At 36.2% G+C, this 13,377-nt stretch overlaps 2 protein-coding genes across 2 annotated transcripts; both read left to right on the forward strand.

Annotated features, from left to right (window-relative positions):
- The first annotated feature begins 289 nt into the window (after window positions 1–289).
- On the forward strand, window positions 290–2,754 carry LOC126811433 (E3 ubiquitin-protein ligase TRIM71). The gene has a single exon (XM_050537037.2). The coding sequence runs from the start codon at window positions 923–925 to the stop codon at window positions 2,426–2,428; it is 1,506 nt and encodes a 501-aa protein (XP_050392994.1). The 5' UTR covers window positions 290–922; the 3' UTR covers window positions 2,429–2,754.
- A 5,218-nt stretch (window positions 2,755–7,972) lies between these two features.
- LOC126810006 (E3 ubiquitin-protein ligase TRIM71) lies at window positions 7,973–11,395 on the forward strand. Its single transcript, XM_050534903.1, has 2 exons — window positions 7,973–8,124; window positions 9,267–11,395. Exon 2 carries the CDS (start codon window positions 9,405–9,407, stop codon window positions 10,701–10,703), a length of 1,299 nt encoding a protein of 432 aa, XP_050390860.1. The 5' UTR covers window positions 7,973–8,124; window positions 9,267–9,404; the 3' UTR covers window positions 10,704–11,395.
- The last annotated feature ends 1,982 nt before the right edge of the window (window positions 11,396–13,377 follow it).

A 13,377-nucleotide genomic window follows, 5' to 3' on the forward strand; every position in this document is an offset into this window, starting at 1 on the left:
AACTGATTTGAAATTAAGAGTCAAAACGGAAACATAGAATGTAAATCAGTTTATATACAATCAGATTACATTATTATATGCGTTGCGACCCATTTGGGGTCAATTTCGAGGTCCCAAATATTAGCGATTTAGCTCCTTTAATATAAACTAGTTGTGATAAACGTTTTGATTTATCGGTTAGTTGAAATACAAAGTTTATTGTTAAATGTATCGGTTGGTTTGACCTGTTTGTCGTCTGTAATTGACACGTGACTGTGTTTCTAAGAATATGAAACCGTGCTCGTACACCGTTGAATACATTTGTGAATTTATGCAATGGAGTATTATTTAGAATATGAAAGTACACATTTCTTGGTAATTGTAATTAACTAATCTTTCATATTTAGACCTACATCTAATGTGATTGTTAGTTGTATTGATAACATCTACCTGTATGTATTATAAACTTCAATGTAACATGTCAGTAGGTGAGTTTGGGGTTAGACTGACATACAGGTGAGCTGTAACAAAACAATATCATATATTGTCTGTATACATGTTAATGGAGCTATGTTGTAATACAGCTAAGAAATAACTGAACTTTCATAGTTTGGGAGTAAACAAGGAATAATTGAACTTTGTGTAGGCGTATAAGTCAGATGGTTGAAATTTTACAATAAGTGTATATCGCAGGCTATGCCATAAGTTTATATCGTAGGCAATGCCATAATTTGTGAAAAGAAATAACTGAACTCCATATATGTGAATTTTGTACTTCGAGTTGACTTTTATACTTCGAGTTGACTTTTATACTTGTTGACTTGTTTAACTAAAACAACATCAGAATTAAGATTTACACAATCAATGTAATTTGTTGAAAACGACTGTAGTGGACATCCTAGCGTGAATGTAGTGGTCATCTGACCAATCAACATAAACCAATATGGCTGAAAACACAGATAAAATAGTTTGTAGCATTTGTTTAAATGACTTTAAAGAACCCAAAATTCTAGATTGTAAGCACAGCTTTTGTTTAATCTGCCTTGAAGATTATATAAAGACAGTTACAACTGATAATCACTTTCCCTGCCCAATATGTCGTCTCACTATCAATCTCCCTGGTGATGGTGTGAATGGATTCGATACCAATTATCAGCTTGAAGATGAGGTGCTTTCCAAATGTGATGCGTGTCAGATTGGATTTTCTTCTGAATTTAGATGTGAAGACTGCCATCAGTATTTGTGCTGCCCTTGCCGAAAGGTTCATGACACTCTTACAGTAACCCGTAATCACGCGGTGGTTGAATATACCAAATCTTCAGAGAAAGTAAATCAAGAAAACCTAGATCCATGCAAACCAAGCGGAGATAGCCCAGAACCTACAATTAAAGATTTCTGCTCCATCCACCATGACAGGATAGCAGATTATTATTGTAAACAATGTATGGTAGGAGTGTGCTGCCGATGTTTTGTAGAACATCATAATGGACATAGTTTCATAGATGTACTAGATGAAAAGATCAGGGACGAGACTAGAGACGAACTGAACACATTAAAAGATTCTCTGGCAACACAAGTTAAAGACCTCCAGAACTATTCGGATTCCCTGGAGAGAATTATAGCAGATATTAACCAATCGTCTAAAGTCTCATGTAGAAATGTGGACAAGCAGGTCAAGAAGGTCTGTTCACGTATTAAAAGGCTTGCTGAAGATATGAAAGAGAAAATCCAGAAATCTCGTCAAGACCAACGGGAGAAATGCACAGAAAAACTGGAAGAGATGAAGATACTGATTGAGAATTTAAAGGCAAATGTTAAATGTACTGAGAATATACTAGCTGATGACTCGACAGTTGAGGGGTTGAAAAGAATCTCACAAGTAAAAAACGAAAAGGAAGAAACTACTTCGCAGCCATTGAAGTTACCAGTTGTTACGTACACGTGGTTTGAAGAAGAAATCATAGATGACAGAATCTTAGAAGACCAACTTGGAGTATTAAATAATCTAGATGGACCAACTTTTAGAAGTAGTTTTACGGTGGATGAACAGGAGATGTTGGATAACGGTATATATGGAGATGATTATTATATCCAAGGTGTACCCTGTTTTATTCTTGTTAATAGAAACAAAGATGACTCAACCGGAGATGTTTATCTTGGTATTTATCTCTACGTTAATATTTCTGAAGACTCGCATATTAAATCATGGAAGGTTAAATGGTCAGGAAAGCTGGTTAATCGGACGGATAAACAAACCATAACCAGTGCAGAAAGTGATGAGGATTGTGAGGATATTTTGTATACATCTACTGATGATAACTGGGGATGGAAGGAGTTTATAAACTGGAAGATATTTGCAGATGAACGGAATGGCTTTGTGGATAAAGACGGGATATTTTCTGTACAAGCGACTGTTAAAATGATTGAGTCTGTCCGATCTGAAAAATAAAATGAAATGAACTGCAATTAATTTTGAATAACATTATATTTAAAATAACTTCCAAGCTATCAAATTATAAAATATCCAAGGACTGACTTATTTATAGTAATGAGTTTTTTCACAAGGTTTCGTTAAACAATATGAAAAGGATTACAGAATGTACATCACATAAATTAAAACTTAAAAAGTCAATATTTATGTAATTGATGGGTAGGTTTTTCTCAAATGCTGCATGCAGGCTTATTTAATAACCCGCCGATTCAACTGTGTGGGCATTAAAAAAAAGTAAAAAAAATAATAAAGATCAGCTATGTGCTGGTGTCGCTTAAAATTCATCTAATAAAGTTGTTGGTTTTTATTTAAAGGAGCGGGTCCAGATATACTTTAGTGAATATATCAATATTACTTGTTTGTAATACAGATCTACAGATATGAAATAGTTCCAGAATTATTTTATATCTGTAGATCTGTAATACCATATGGTGGAAACAAACTATTCCTTTATTGTAAAATGTCTAGGTAATCATGTCTATAAGCTTGTCATAGCGTGCTTGTATCAGGTCACTCATAATAAGTAAGGATTAGACCCACGTGAGAATAAATTTTGTCGAGTGTTTCTGGATGCACACTGAAACTGTCAGATTATTTGATGTTTATTTATTTTCTTAAAAAGACTCAACGGATTTCCTCTGATATCTGGGATCCCTCCTTTAATTCACAGATGTAACAGCATAATAAAGTGTGAAATAATACAGTCTGTGTATATACATATATAAGCATACTCATTTTAAAAAAAATGAATATAAATCAATAAAGTGTGAAGGAACTAGGGGATAACAATTTAGCTTATTACCAATTTGCGTAGACTATGTCGGATTTTGTACCATCCATAGGTCCCTAGAGTTCATCGGAAACATGGCACGAATGTCTGTCGAGCTTCTTAACTACTCAACCACTAAGAAAGGATATTTTATCAATTTGCCAATGTGACCCCGAGTTCTTTCCCATTCAGAACTACTACACACTGTTTTCTTGAACCGCAGAAAAACTACTCCTGACAGACCTTGAGCCTAGTGTTCTAACGACACAACCATCTAATCTGAACCCGGAATGTCACTTTTCTGTCCTATCCGAGGGACTAGACACTGTTCCTTTTCAGTCCAGCAAGCATCACTCCTGATATCCGTAATCACAACACCACGGAATGTGGATCTTTTATGTGCACTAGATATGGCCTCGTTTTTTTTATCCCTACCGAACAGTTTCAACACACGCCGTGCAGGTGCCACCCTTGAAAAGCTGCATTTTCAATGTTCGTACAATCCGAACAACTAGACAGTATGGATGTAAAAATAAAATCAAACGAGTGCAAAATATCTAACATTAGATACCATATCTCATAACCAGAAGAAAATAACTGCGATAATATTTAAAATATTTTGGATTGTCTGTGCGGTCTTGTAGAATAAAAGATATATCTTAAAAACGTTACAACAAGAAAAATAAATTAATATCAGTAAGCTGTTATCATTTTGCCTCAAACTTAGAGGGTAGAGGGTGTCATGTGTGTGCAGTATATGCTTACAGTGCCCTATTTATCCCGATATTCAGATTAAATTGAATATCCTTGTATAGGGGGTTCGTGTTTGTTGTGTTGATATTATTTGATTGTCGAGGTGGGGGTGGGGGTGGGGGTATAACACATAAAACACAGTTAGATATACAAGTCATATGCTCGATTCCCGATTTCTACATGACAAAGATATATAGTGTTTTGCAAAAAATGGCCGACATCCCAAATGTAAATGATTTCATAACAAATTGACAAAATTATGGATAACAGCGACACCCATAACATATCTTTCCTTGTCGGTTATTTTGTGCAATGTACATTTCCATGCACATTTTTGTGATTAGTGATACCGCTCAGTCAATATTAGTGGTCATTCAAGGTGGTGGCCAGTTTGGGCGATAAAATTTGAATTTTATATAAGGAGCAAGTTTGATGTCAAATTGTACATTTTTGAGGTAGCTGAATCCATTTTCGTACATATTTGGGTACGTGGCTTCCCTGTGGCAATAAAAGAGGAAATCCGTCTAGAGATTTAGGTATCCGATTCTGTATTTGAGATTAATGATTACATCTAACAGGATGGCATTCAGTATCATCTAAATTTTATTTGGACTCTCTGGGCTACGAATGGGGTCACTCCCAGCTCATTGTTGTAGCAGCGTAGCGGGCATGTCGCCTGGGGCTACTTTAAGGTCACCGCGGAAGCAGCGTAGTGAGAGTGTCCCAGCTTGATCAGCAACCTTAATAACAGAACCAAGGTGGCCATGCCTAATGAAAATAACGGGTATTGGAGGCTTTAATAAGATGGCTAAACTAAGAAATGATAGTCGTGATTTCGAGCTCGGTGAAAAATACCATTGGCGCCATTGCAGTGGGGTAGCATTTACCGAGGTCTAGATGCTATGTGGTTCCAGGGTTCATTTTTGCGGACCATTGTCTGTTACATGGTCTGAAAGACGGTCTATTAGAGCACAGAAAATCGGTGACGACAAACAGTGGAACTGGCGATAACTAATACAATATGTATGTCGGCATGCCTAGACGACTGGAAATTGTTTTAGTGTAACCTTTCATTAATTCATCAATGTGTATTTTACAAATCAACAGTCAGGCTGATGTTCTGAAATAGATGACACTCATAAGTTACTTGCACATTATTATAACGCACCTGGAAATCAAACTATTCATCACTCGACATAACCTAAGCAAAAATACTCAGGTGTTTAGTTTGTTTTGTGGGCTCACTATGGGATCCATGTAAGTGACCGTCGGTGCCATGAGCCCATTAGGAGCACAGGAAGCCATTGGCAGACCATGCGCACAGTGGAGACTCAGATTGGGCCCCGGGAAGCCCTACTGGGCGCCCAAATGATCCAATACAAGCGGGGTCTGGGAAGTCGCAATTAGTGTTGATTTTTCGGTATTTAGTGGTTTTTCGGAATTGGGGCTTTTCAGATTTTACCAGTAATAGGTGTAAAAAAGAAACATTTCGTGTTTTGTCGATGTTTTATCGGTGTTTTTCGGTTATTTTCAGTATATAGTGCAGCCGGAGATTTCCACCAAATGCCATACTTAGGTAATGTAAGTGGTTGAGTATTAAATGTTTTCATATGAAGAATTTATGTTCTCCATAATTGTAATTCATGTTTTTTTATTTACACAGGGCTTGAGGATCGGTTTTTTTCTCAGCAAGTAATTACTGGGTGGCATACTATGCATACAAAATGACATATTTAAGAATAAATTCCTGTGTCATAACAATTCAGTGTACTTGATAAGTGAAACATAATGCAATTCTGGAACGTGTAACGACGGTTAGTGAAAGTTTCGGAGAGAACAATTGAGTAAGACCAGATTGGGTGGTGGACATGGTTATAATAAATCGTTTTCTAAACTATTCAATTAGTAGTGCCTGTAAAAGACCCCATTGGTTGTATATTTTTAATATTAATTTGTGCGCGGAGCTTCAGTTGTTCGTCTCATTCGAGGTATTTCCCCGTGAGCCACACAAGCGCCATCATTTTAACGTTTGAGTCCAATGTTCTGACACCACCACCGAACTAATGACCTCATGAATAAGGAATATTTTAGCTAAAACGAACATGGCTATAAACCCCTGGAAATAATATTTGGATTCAGTTTAACCATTTTTATCAGACATGTACAATAGGTGGAAGGCAACATTGCCCTTTAATACAAGACACCTGTCCAAACCAAACAAATTGGCAACCTTTTCGCTAGCGGCAGATACGACTGATCAAGCTGGCAACCTTTTCGTTGGCATCCAATTCAGAATAAAGACCAGAATCGCCCAAACTCATCTATATTTATCAACCAATAAAATCCAACGTTACATGTATAAGATGAAAGTAGAATATATTATACCCTACACTACTACAATATTAAGCAATTCCTTTAGCTCAGAATTGAGGTGTAATTTCGGATTATCGTGCAAAATTCTTAGCATCTTACTACATATGTTCTGAAAGGTAATAAAATAAGCTTTCCAAATATTATTTATAATAGTTGGCACAATCATGTTAAAGGGGTGCACTCTCATCTTAAACGTCGCCAATTTTTCAATATTTTAAAGTAAAAGACCGGTAATATTCCCAGTCAAAATTCGGATCAACGTACAACATTTTGATGATTCAACTACATATATTCTGAAGGATAATTAAGTAAGCACTCCAAATAATATTTGGAAAGCTTATTTAATTAACCTTCAGAATATATTTAGTTGGATCATCAAAATTTTGTACGATGGTCCGAATTTTGACTCGGGATATTAACAGTCTTTCCCTTTAAAATATTCTTAAAAACTGGCGATGTTCAGGTTGAGAGCGCGCCCCTTTAATATGATTGTGCCAACTTTTACTAATAATGTTTGGAAAGCTTGTTTAATTACCTTTCAGAATATATATAGCTGGATGCTCAGAATTACGTTGATCCGAATTTTGACACGGAATATTAACTGTCTTTCCCTTTAGAATATTAAAACATTGGCAGTGTTAGGGTTGAGGGCGCGCCCCTTTAATATGATTTTGCCAACTTTTACTAATAATATTTGGAAAGCGTTTTTAATTACCTTTCAAAATATATTTAGTTGGATTATCAGAATTTTGTACGATGGACCGAATTTTGACTCGGGATATTAACGGTCTTTCTTAAAAATTGGCTATGTTTAGGTTGAAAGCGCACCTCTTTAAGTTTAATATGATTTTGCCAACTTTTACTAATAATACTTGGAAAGCTTACTTAATTATCCTTCACAATATATGTACTTGGATGCTCAAAATTTTGTACGATGATCCGAGTTTTGACTGGGAATATTACCGGTCTTTTACTTTAAAATATTGAAAAATTGGCGACGTTTAAGATGAGAGTGCACCCCTTTAACATGATTGTGCCAACTTTTATGAATAATATTTGGAAAGCTTATTTTATTACCTCTCAGAACATATTGTGAAGTAAGATGCTAAGATTTCTGTACGATAATCCGAAATTACACCTCAATTCTGAGCTAAAGGAATAGCTTAATATTGTAAGAGCGTACGGTATAATATATTCTACTTTCATTTTATACATGTAACGTTGGATTTTATTGGTTGATAAATATAGATGAGTTTGGGCGATTCTGGTCTTTATTCTGAATAGGTTGCCAACGAAAAGGTTGCCAGCTTGGTCTGCCAATTTGTGTTAGGTCCTGTCAAATCTGGTGGGTTTGGTCATGGTCCTCCCGTTTGCTTCCACTACTAAAGACCCCTGCGCGCAAGCGGATTATTGAAATAAAATTGAACCATATATTAGTCCCAAAATGACCTAGTTTATGCCGAATGGAGCTTAAACCAAATTTCTTTCCCTCTCTTAAATACAAACCAGCCGTCACACTCACTGTGTGATTTATCGGTTAGTAAAACTGCAACGTATCTGGATAATTTTATCGGTTGGTTTAACCTGTTTATCGTTGGTATCGTGACTGTATTTGAAAAGTCGATGTTTCTTGCAGAACTAACTTAGACAAACATATAACGTGATTGTTAGTTGTATTGATAACATCTACCTGTGTGTATTATAAATTTCAATGTGACATGTTAATATTGGGTGATATTTGTGTCAGATTAGACTAAAGGTAAGCTGTTGCAAAACAATATCGTACATCCGAATGAAATATCACAAACTGACACGTCAGAGGTAATCAAAATCGCGAGTATATCAATATTTGCTCTAGAAATGTGTTTCCAATTGGAAAGATTATTAAACTGGTCATTAAAGGTGTGACTGCGGCTCGCGGCTAATATCATTTGGAATTTTGTTCCGGAGATATTTTGTTTTGGTTTTGTTCTTCCAGTAAATCCCATCTCAAACTTTTATAAGAGCATTCGGGAAATTTTCGGGTTATACCCCGTTCAGAAACAAATTTCACTATAAAATTAGCTATGTGTGTTGGCTGATAGGTATCATATCGGGATGTCGACTTTCATAATGTGACGACCTGACATCGCGACACTTTTACCCGACATAACAACCTGACATCACGACATTTCAACCCGATAATACCACATTTTTACCCGACAATACCACATTTTTACCCAACAAACGACATTAACAATGTCGTAATGTCGCGTGTAAATGTCATATTGTCGGGTTAAAATGTCGTGATATCGGGTTGCCGAATTTCCAGAACATGGTAGAACAATATTAGGATTATGTAAATGGGATGTACACATTGGCGTGAACATAAGAACCCTTCACGACTGAACAGCTAAACTTATGATATTTGGGGGTTGGATAGCCGAATAGTTAGTACGTGCGCGTTGTATCATAAGGTCTATCATTGAGTCAACTGGCGTGGTTTCGAGTCCCCGGTTGTACGCGACAAGGGGTAGGGTCTCTTGTCCAACCTCGTGGGTTTTCTCCGAGTTAAAAACACGAATTAGAATTCACTATTGGTCCATTTCAATCAATATTGATGTTGTTATCTTGTCGTGAAAATATGAGATCCCAATATTTATGACACAATGAATATTTTAATATCAGCGCACGAGTCGTGTATTATATGGTTTCGGGCGCCATCTGTAATGAGCAAAGAAAGACATACCCTACAAGACAATGTGGAAGTAATTAGTTATGGCTGATTCACAAACGACCGTTGTTTAATTTATACTGTTCGCGTATTTCAACGGACACAATTTTGAAACATTAGTTATAAATAACTTATATACATTCATATTACAGTATTATGTCCTTTGACCCATTTTCGTCTATTTTAAGGTACCAAAGAATAGAGCCATACACCCTCAGCAGCAGAAATGTTATATAGATAATTTGTTGAAATTTATTGCAGTGGTCATCTTGTGACATTACCTCTATATTGCGATAAACATATATTTAAGATCTACATAAACCAACATGGCTGAAAACACAGATACAATTCTGTGTAGCATTTGTTTAAATGACTTTAAAGAACCCAAAATTCTAGATTGTAAGCACAGCTTTTGCTTAATCTGTCTGGAGGATTACATAGAGAAGGTTACAACTGATAACCACTTCCCATGCCCACTTTGTCGCCGCGATATCACTCTTCCCGGTGATGGTGTAAATGAATTCAAAACCAATGATCATCTTGAAAAGGAGGATATTCCAAAATGTGATGCATGTAAAAGTGGAATTTCCTCTGAATTTAGATGTGAAGATTGTCATCAGTATTTGTGCAGCACTTGCAGAAAGGTTCACGACACCCTTACAGTAACCAACAATCACGTGGTAGTTGAATATACTAAATGTTTAGAGAAAGAAAATCGATATTACACGGATCCAGAGAATCCAAGCGGAGATAACCCAGAACCCACAATTAAAGATTTCTGCTCCATCCACCATGACAGGATACCAGATTATTATTGCAAACAATGTATGGTAGGAGTGTGCTGCCGATGTGTTGTAGCAAATCATAATGGACATAGTTTCGAAGATTTACTAGATGAAAAGATCCATGATGAGACTAGAGAGGAACTGAACACATTAAAAGATTCTGTGGAAACACAACTTAAAGACCTTCAGAACTATTCGGATTCCCTGGCGAGGATTGTAACTGATATTAACCTATCTTCTAAAGTCTCATGTAGAAATGTGGACAAGCAGGTTAAGGATTTATGTTCTCTTGTCAAAAAGCTTGGTGAAGACATGAAGGATAAAATCCAGAAGTCTCGCCAAGACCAACTAAAGAAATGCACAGAAAAACTCGAAGAGTTGAAGACAATGATCGAGAATTTAAAGACCAGTGTTCATTGTTTTGAGAGTGTACTAGCTGATGATTCGACAGTTGAAGGGTTGAAATGGATCTCGCAAGTAAAAAAGGAAAACGAAGACACTAGTTTAGAACCATTTAAGTTACCAGTTGTGACGTACACTTGGTTTGAAGAAGAAATTATTGATGACAGAATCTTAGGAGAACAACTTGGTATCTTAGAGAATCTAGATGGACCAACATTTAGAAGTAGTTTTACCGTGGGTAGACCGAAGATGATGGATGTGGATATATACGGGGATGAGTATTATATCCAAGGTATACCTTGTCGCATTAATGTTGTGAAAGAGGGCAAAAGCAGAGGTCTTGGTATTCATCTCTACGTGTATATTTCTCAAGACTCAAATATTAAATCTTGCAAGTTTAAATGGTCAGCAAAGCTTTTTAATCAGACGAATAAATAGCACTCGACAGTAAGAAAGGAGAGTAATGAGGGTCGTTCGTATACATCTACTGTCTCTAGCTGGGGTTGGAACAATTTTATAAAACTAAAAACATTTGCAGATGAACGGAATGGCTTTGTAGATAAAGACGGGGTATTTTTCATACAAATGACTGTTAAAATGATTGAGTCTGAACGTTTTAACAACGTCATATTTAAAATAACTTCAAGTTAAACTCTATGAAAAGGATTAAAGTATTTACATCACTTAAATATAAATTTAAACCACAGTATTATTGTAATGGATCGGTGTATTTGTCTCAGATGATGAGTATAGTCTTTATTGACACCCCCACCTTTAAATTTGTCCTATATTGTCATTGCATAATGATAACCTTGTTGTATTTAAAGGAGCGGTCACGGATATATTTTAGTTGTTTTTGCTCGAACACGGCACTACGACCTACTCTAACATCTAATTCCAAGGGTTCTTTTACGTGTACGCCAATCTGTACACGGGACCTTGCTTTCGCCTATATCCGTTTTCCCTTGCCAAGCCCTCCATCCTGCATCACTGACAATAGGGCACGACGTCGGTCAACACAGGCCGAAAATGAGAACACTTGCGAGCCAACGTCTTACTCATTGAGCCACCGTGACTCCATATTGTTTGATAGTATATTATTGTCTATGTATATAAAGTTTATAATCGTTTGATAGAATATAGTCTTTGTATTTAAAGTTGATATGCCAAACGACTACACCGAGGCTCAAACTCTGACAAATCGTTAGTCAAGTGTCCTAACGACACAACCATCTCCCAGGCATCTTTTACGCCCTGTACTGATATATACTACACGGAATATCATTATTTTTTTGTAATATCTGAAGGACTAGGTACAGTTTGCTTAACGGCCCACTAGCATCAACCCTGGTTGGTATTGAGCCCATCATCCTAACCGCACAACCATTGCTAACGGTTATTTTATGCGCACTAATACTCGGTAAAAGTGACATCGGTTTTCATCCCATTAGAACATTTTCAACGAGAGCCCTACGGGCGTGCCACCTTTTACAAGCTTTATATCCAGTTCCCCAACTATACCACCATGGCTACCGAATCTTTTCCGTACACTTCAATGTTCGTCAAATCACAAGAACTAGACAGCGTTTTCTTGAACCACCGTGCTTTTATATAAGAAAAGAGAACGTGTGCAAAAGATCTAACATCCGATATCACATCTCACTTGCATCCACATGCATAGCTAGATTTATTTGAGGAAAATAACTGTGATGACATTTTCGATTGTCTGTGCTGTGATGTCTTATAAAATAAAAGATATATATGAAACACACCTCTACGTGATTGATTGGTTCCGTTACTACGACTTGTTAAACAAGAAAAAATAATTTAATATCAATAAATTGTTATCATTTAGCCTCCTACACACCAGTTGTAAAGCGTGTCATGTTTTGGCAGCATATGCTTGCAGTTTCATATTTATCCCGACATTTCGATTATATTTAATATCCTTGTCTGGGGTAGGGTGGGGATTATTACGGGACAAAAGGCCAGTTACATATATAAGGTATGTACTCTTTCCCCGATTTGTATGTGACAAAGATAGGGCGTTTTGTGTCCAAAGCGCCCAACGTGTTCCAAAGGTGCCCGACAAGGAAAGGATGTGTTGTAGATATGCACATTCTACATAGCATATCCAAAGTATAAATGATTTCATGACAAATTGACAAAATTATGGACAAGTGGCATCTGGCTTTGTTGTTTAATTTGTTAAATACTTTGTGTGCTGTCAGTTCTCGTCGGTCATTACTCTAACTCGGATTTTTGATATAGTCTAAGCCTTTACATTCACATTAATATAACATATTCTTAAAGGGGCTTTATGAGAGATTAACGAGGTGGCGGTTTTCACTATAAAAGTTAAATTGATCCACTCTGAGCCAAGATATCAGCTTTTGAATTTTTAGGACTAACCTCAATCATCAATACTAAAGTCGGTACGATAAAAAAAAAACATAGTCTCGATTATCCATTTTTGGATTAAATCATCAATGAGCGTTGAGCAGCAAGTTGGATTCAAATCCAGTAAATATCGCAGGCTAGCGATGACATCGAGAGTTGGTAATGGTATGGATAAGTTAATTATTGTCGAATTAATAATTTAGATAACAATTGATCTATTAATATATCGATTTTTATATCGGAAGTTTTGAATGGAATTAAAACATGCTTTATTATCATACATCTCTATAATACAATGTTTGAAAACTTCAATTCTTAAAACAGTTGGCAACTAAAATGACGTTTGTTTACAGTAATTGGCGCTATTGGGCTATAAACAATGGGCATCAGAATATGGGGACATCTCACTGTGCCCCCTGCTATTGTTCTCATGGGAGGATTAATCAAGCAAGGGGATTATCGAATACAATGGTGTTAAAAGTATAGTCTGTTTTTTTTAAACTACTAGGTTTAAACTAATTAACAACTTTATTCACAATAAATTTCGTGAAAGTAACAACAAATACATGTATCAATACATGTATCCTTATATAATGATAGTGAGTTTCTAATCATATATTTGATTGATTTATGAGTACTGTCTGAATGAAAGGTAGGTGAATAATATTCAAGTTACTCGTTAACCAATGACACGTGAACTTAACTTATATAT

The sequence above is a fragment of the Patella vulgata genome, chromosome 1 (genome assembly GCF_932274485.2).
Source record: "Patella vulgata chromosome 1, xgPatVulg1.2, whole genome shotgun sequence".
NCBI lineage: Eukaryota > Metazoa > Mollusca > Gastropoda > Patellidae > Patella > Patella vulgata.

What these genes read in the sequence shown, in the direction of transcription:
- LOC126811433 (XM_050537037.2), top strand. Translation starts at nt 923, where the DNA reads ATGGCTGAAAACACAGATAAAATAGTTTGTAGCATTTGTTTAAATGAC.
- LOC126810006 (XM_050534903.1), top strand. Translation starts at nt 9,405, where the DNA reads ATGGCTGAAAACACAGATACAATTCTGTGTAGCATTTGTTTAAATGAC.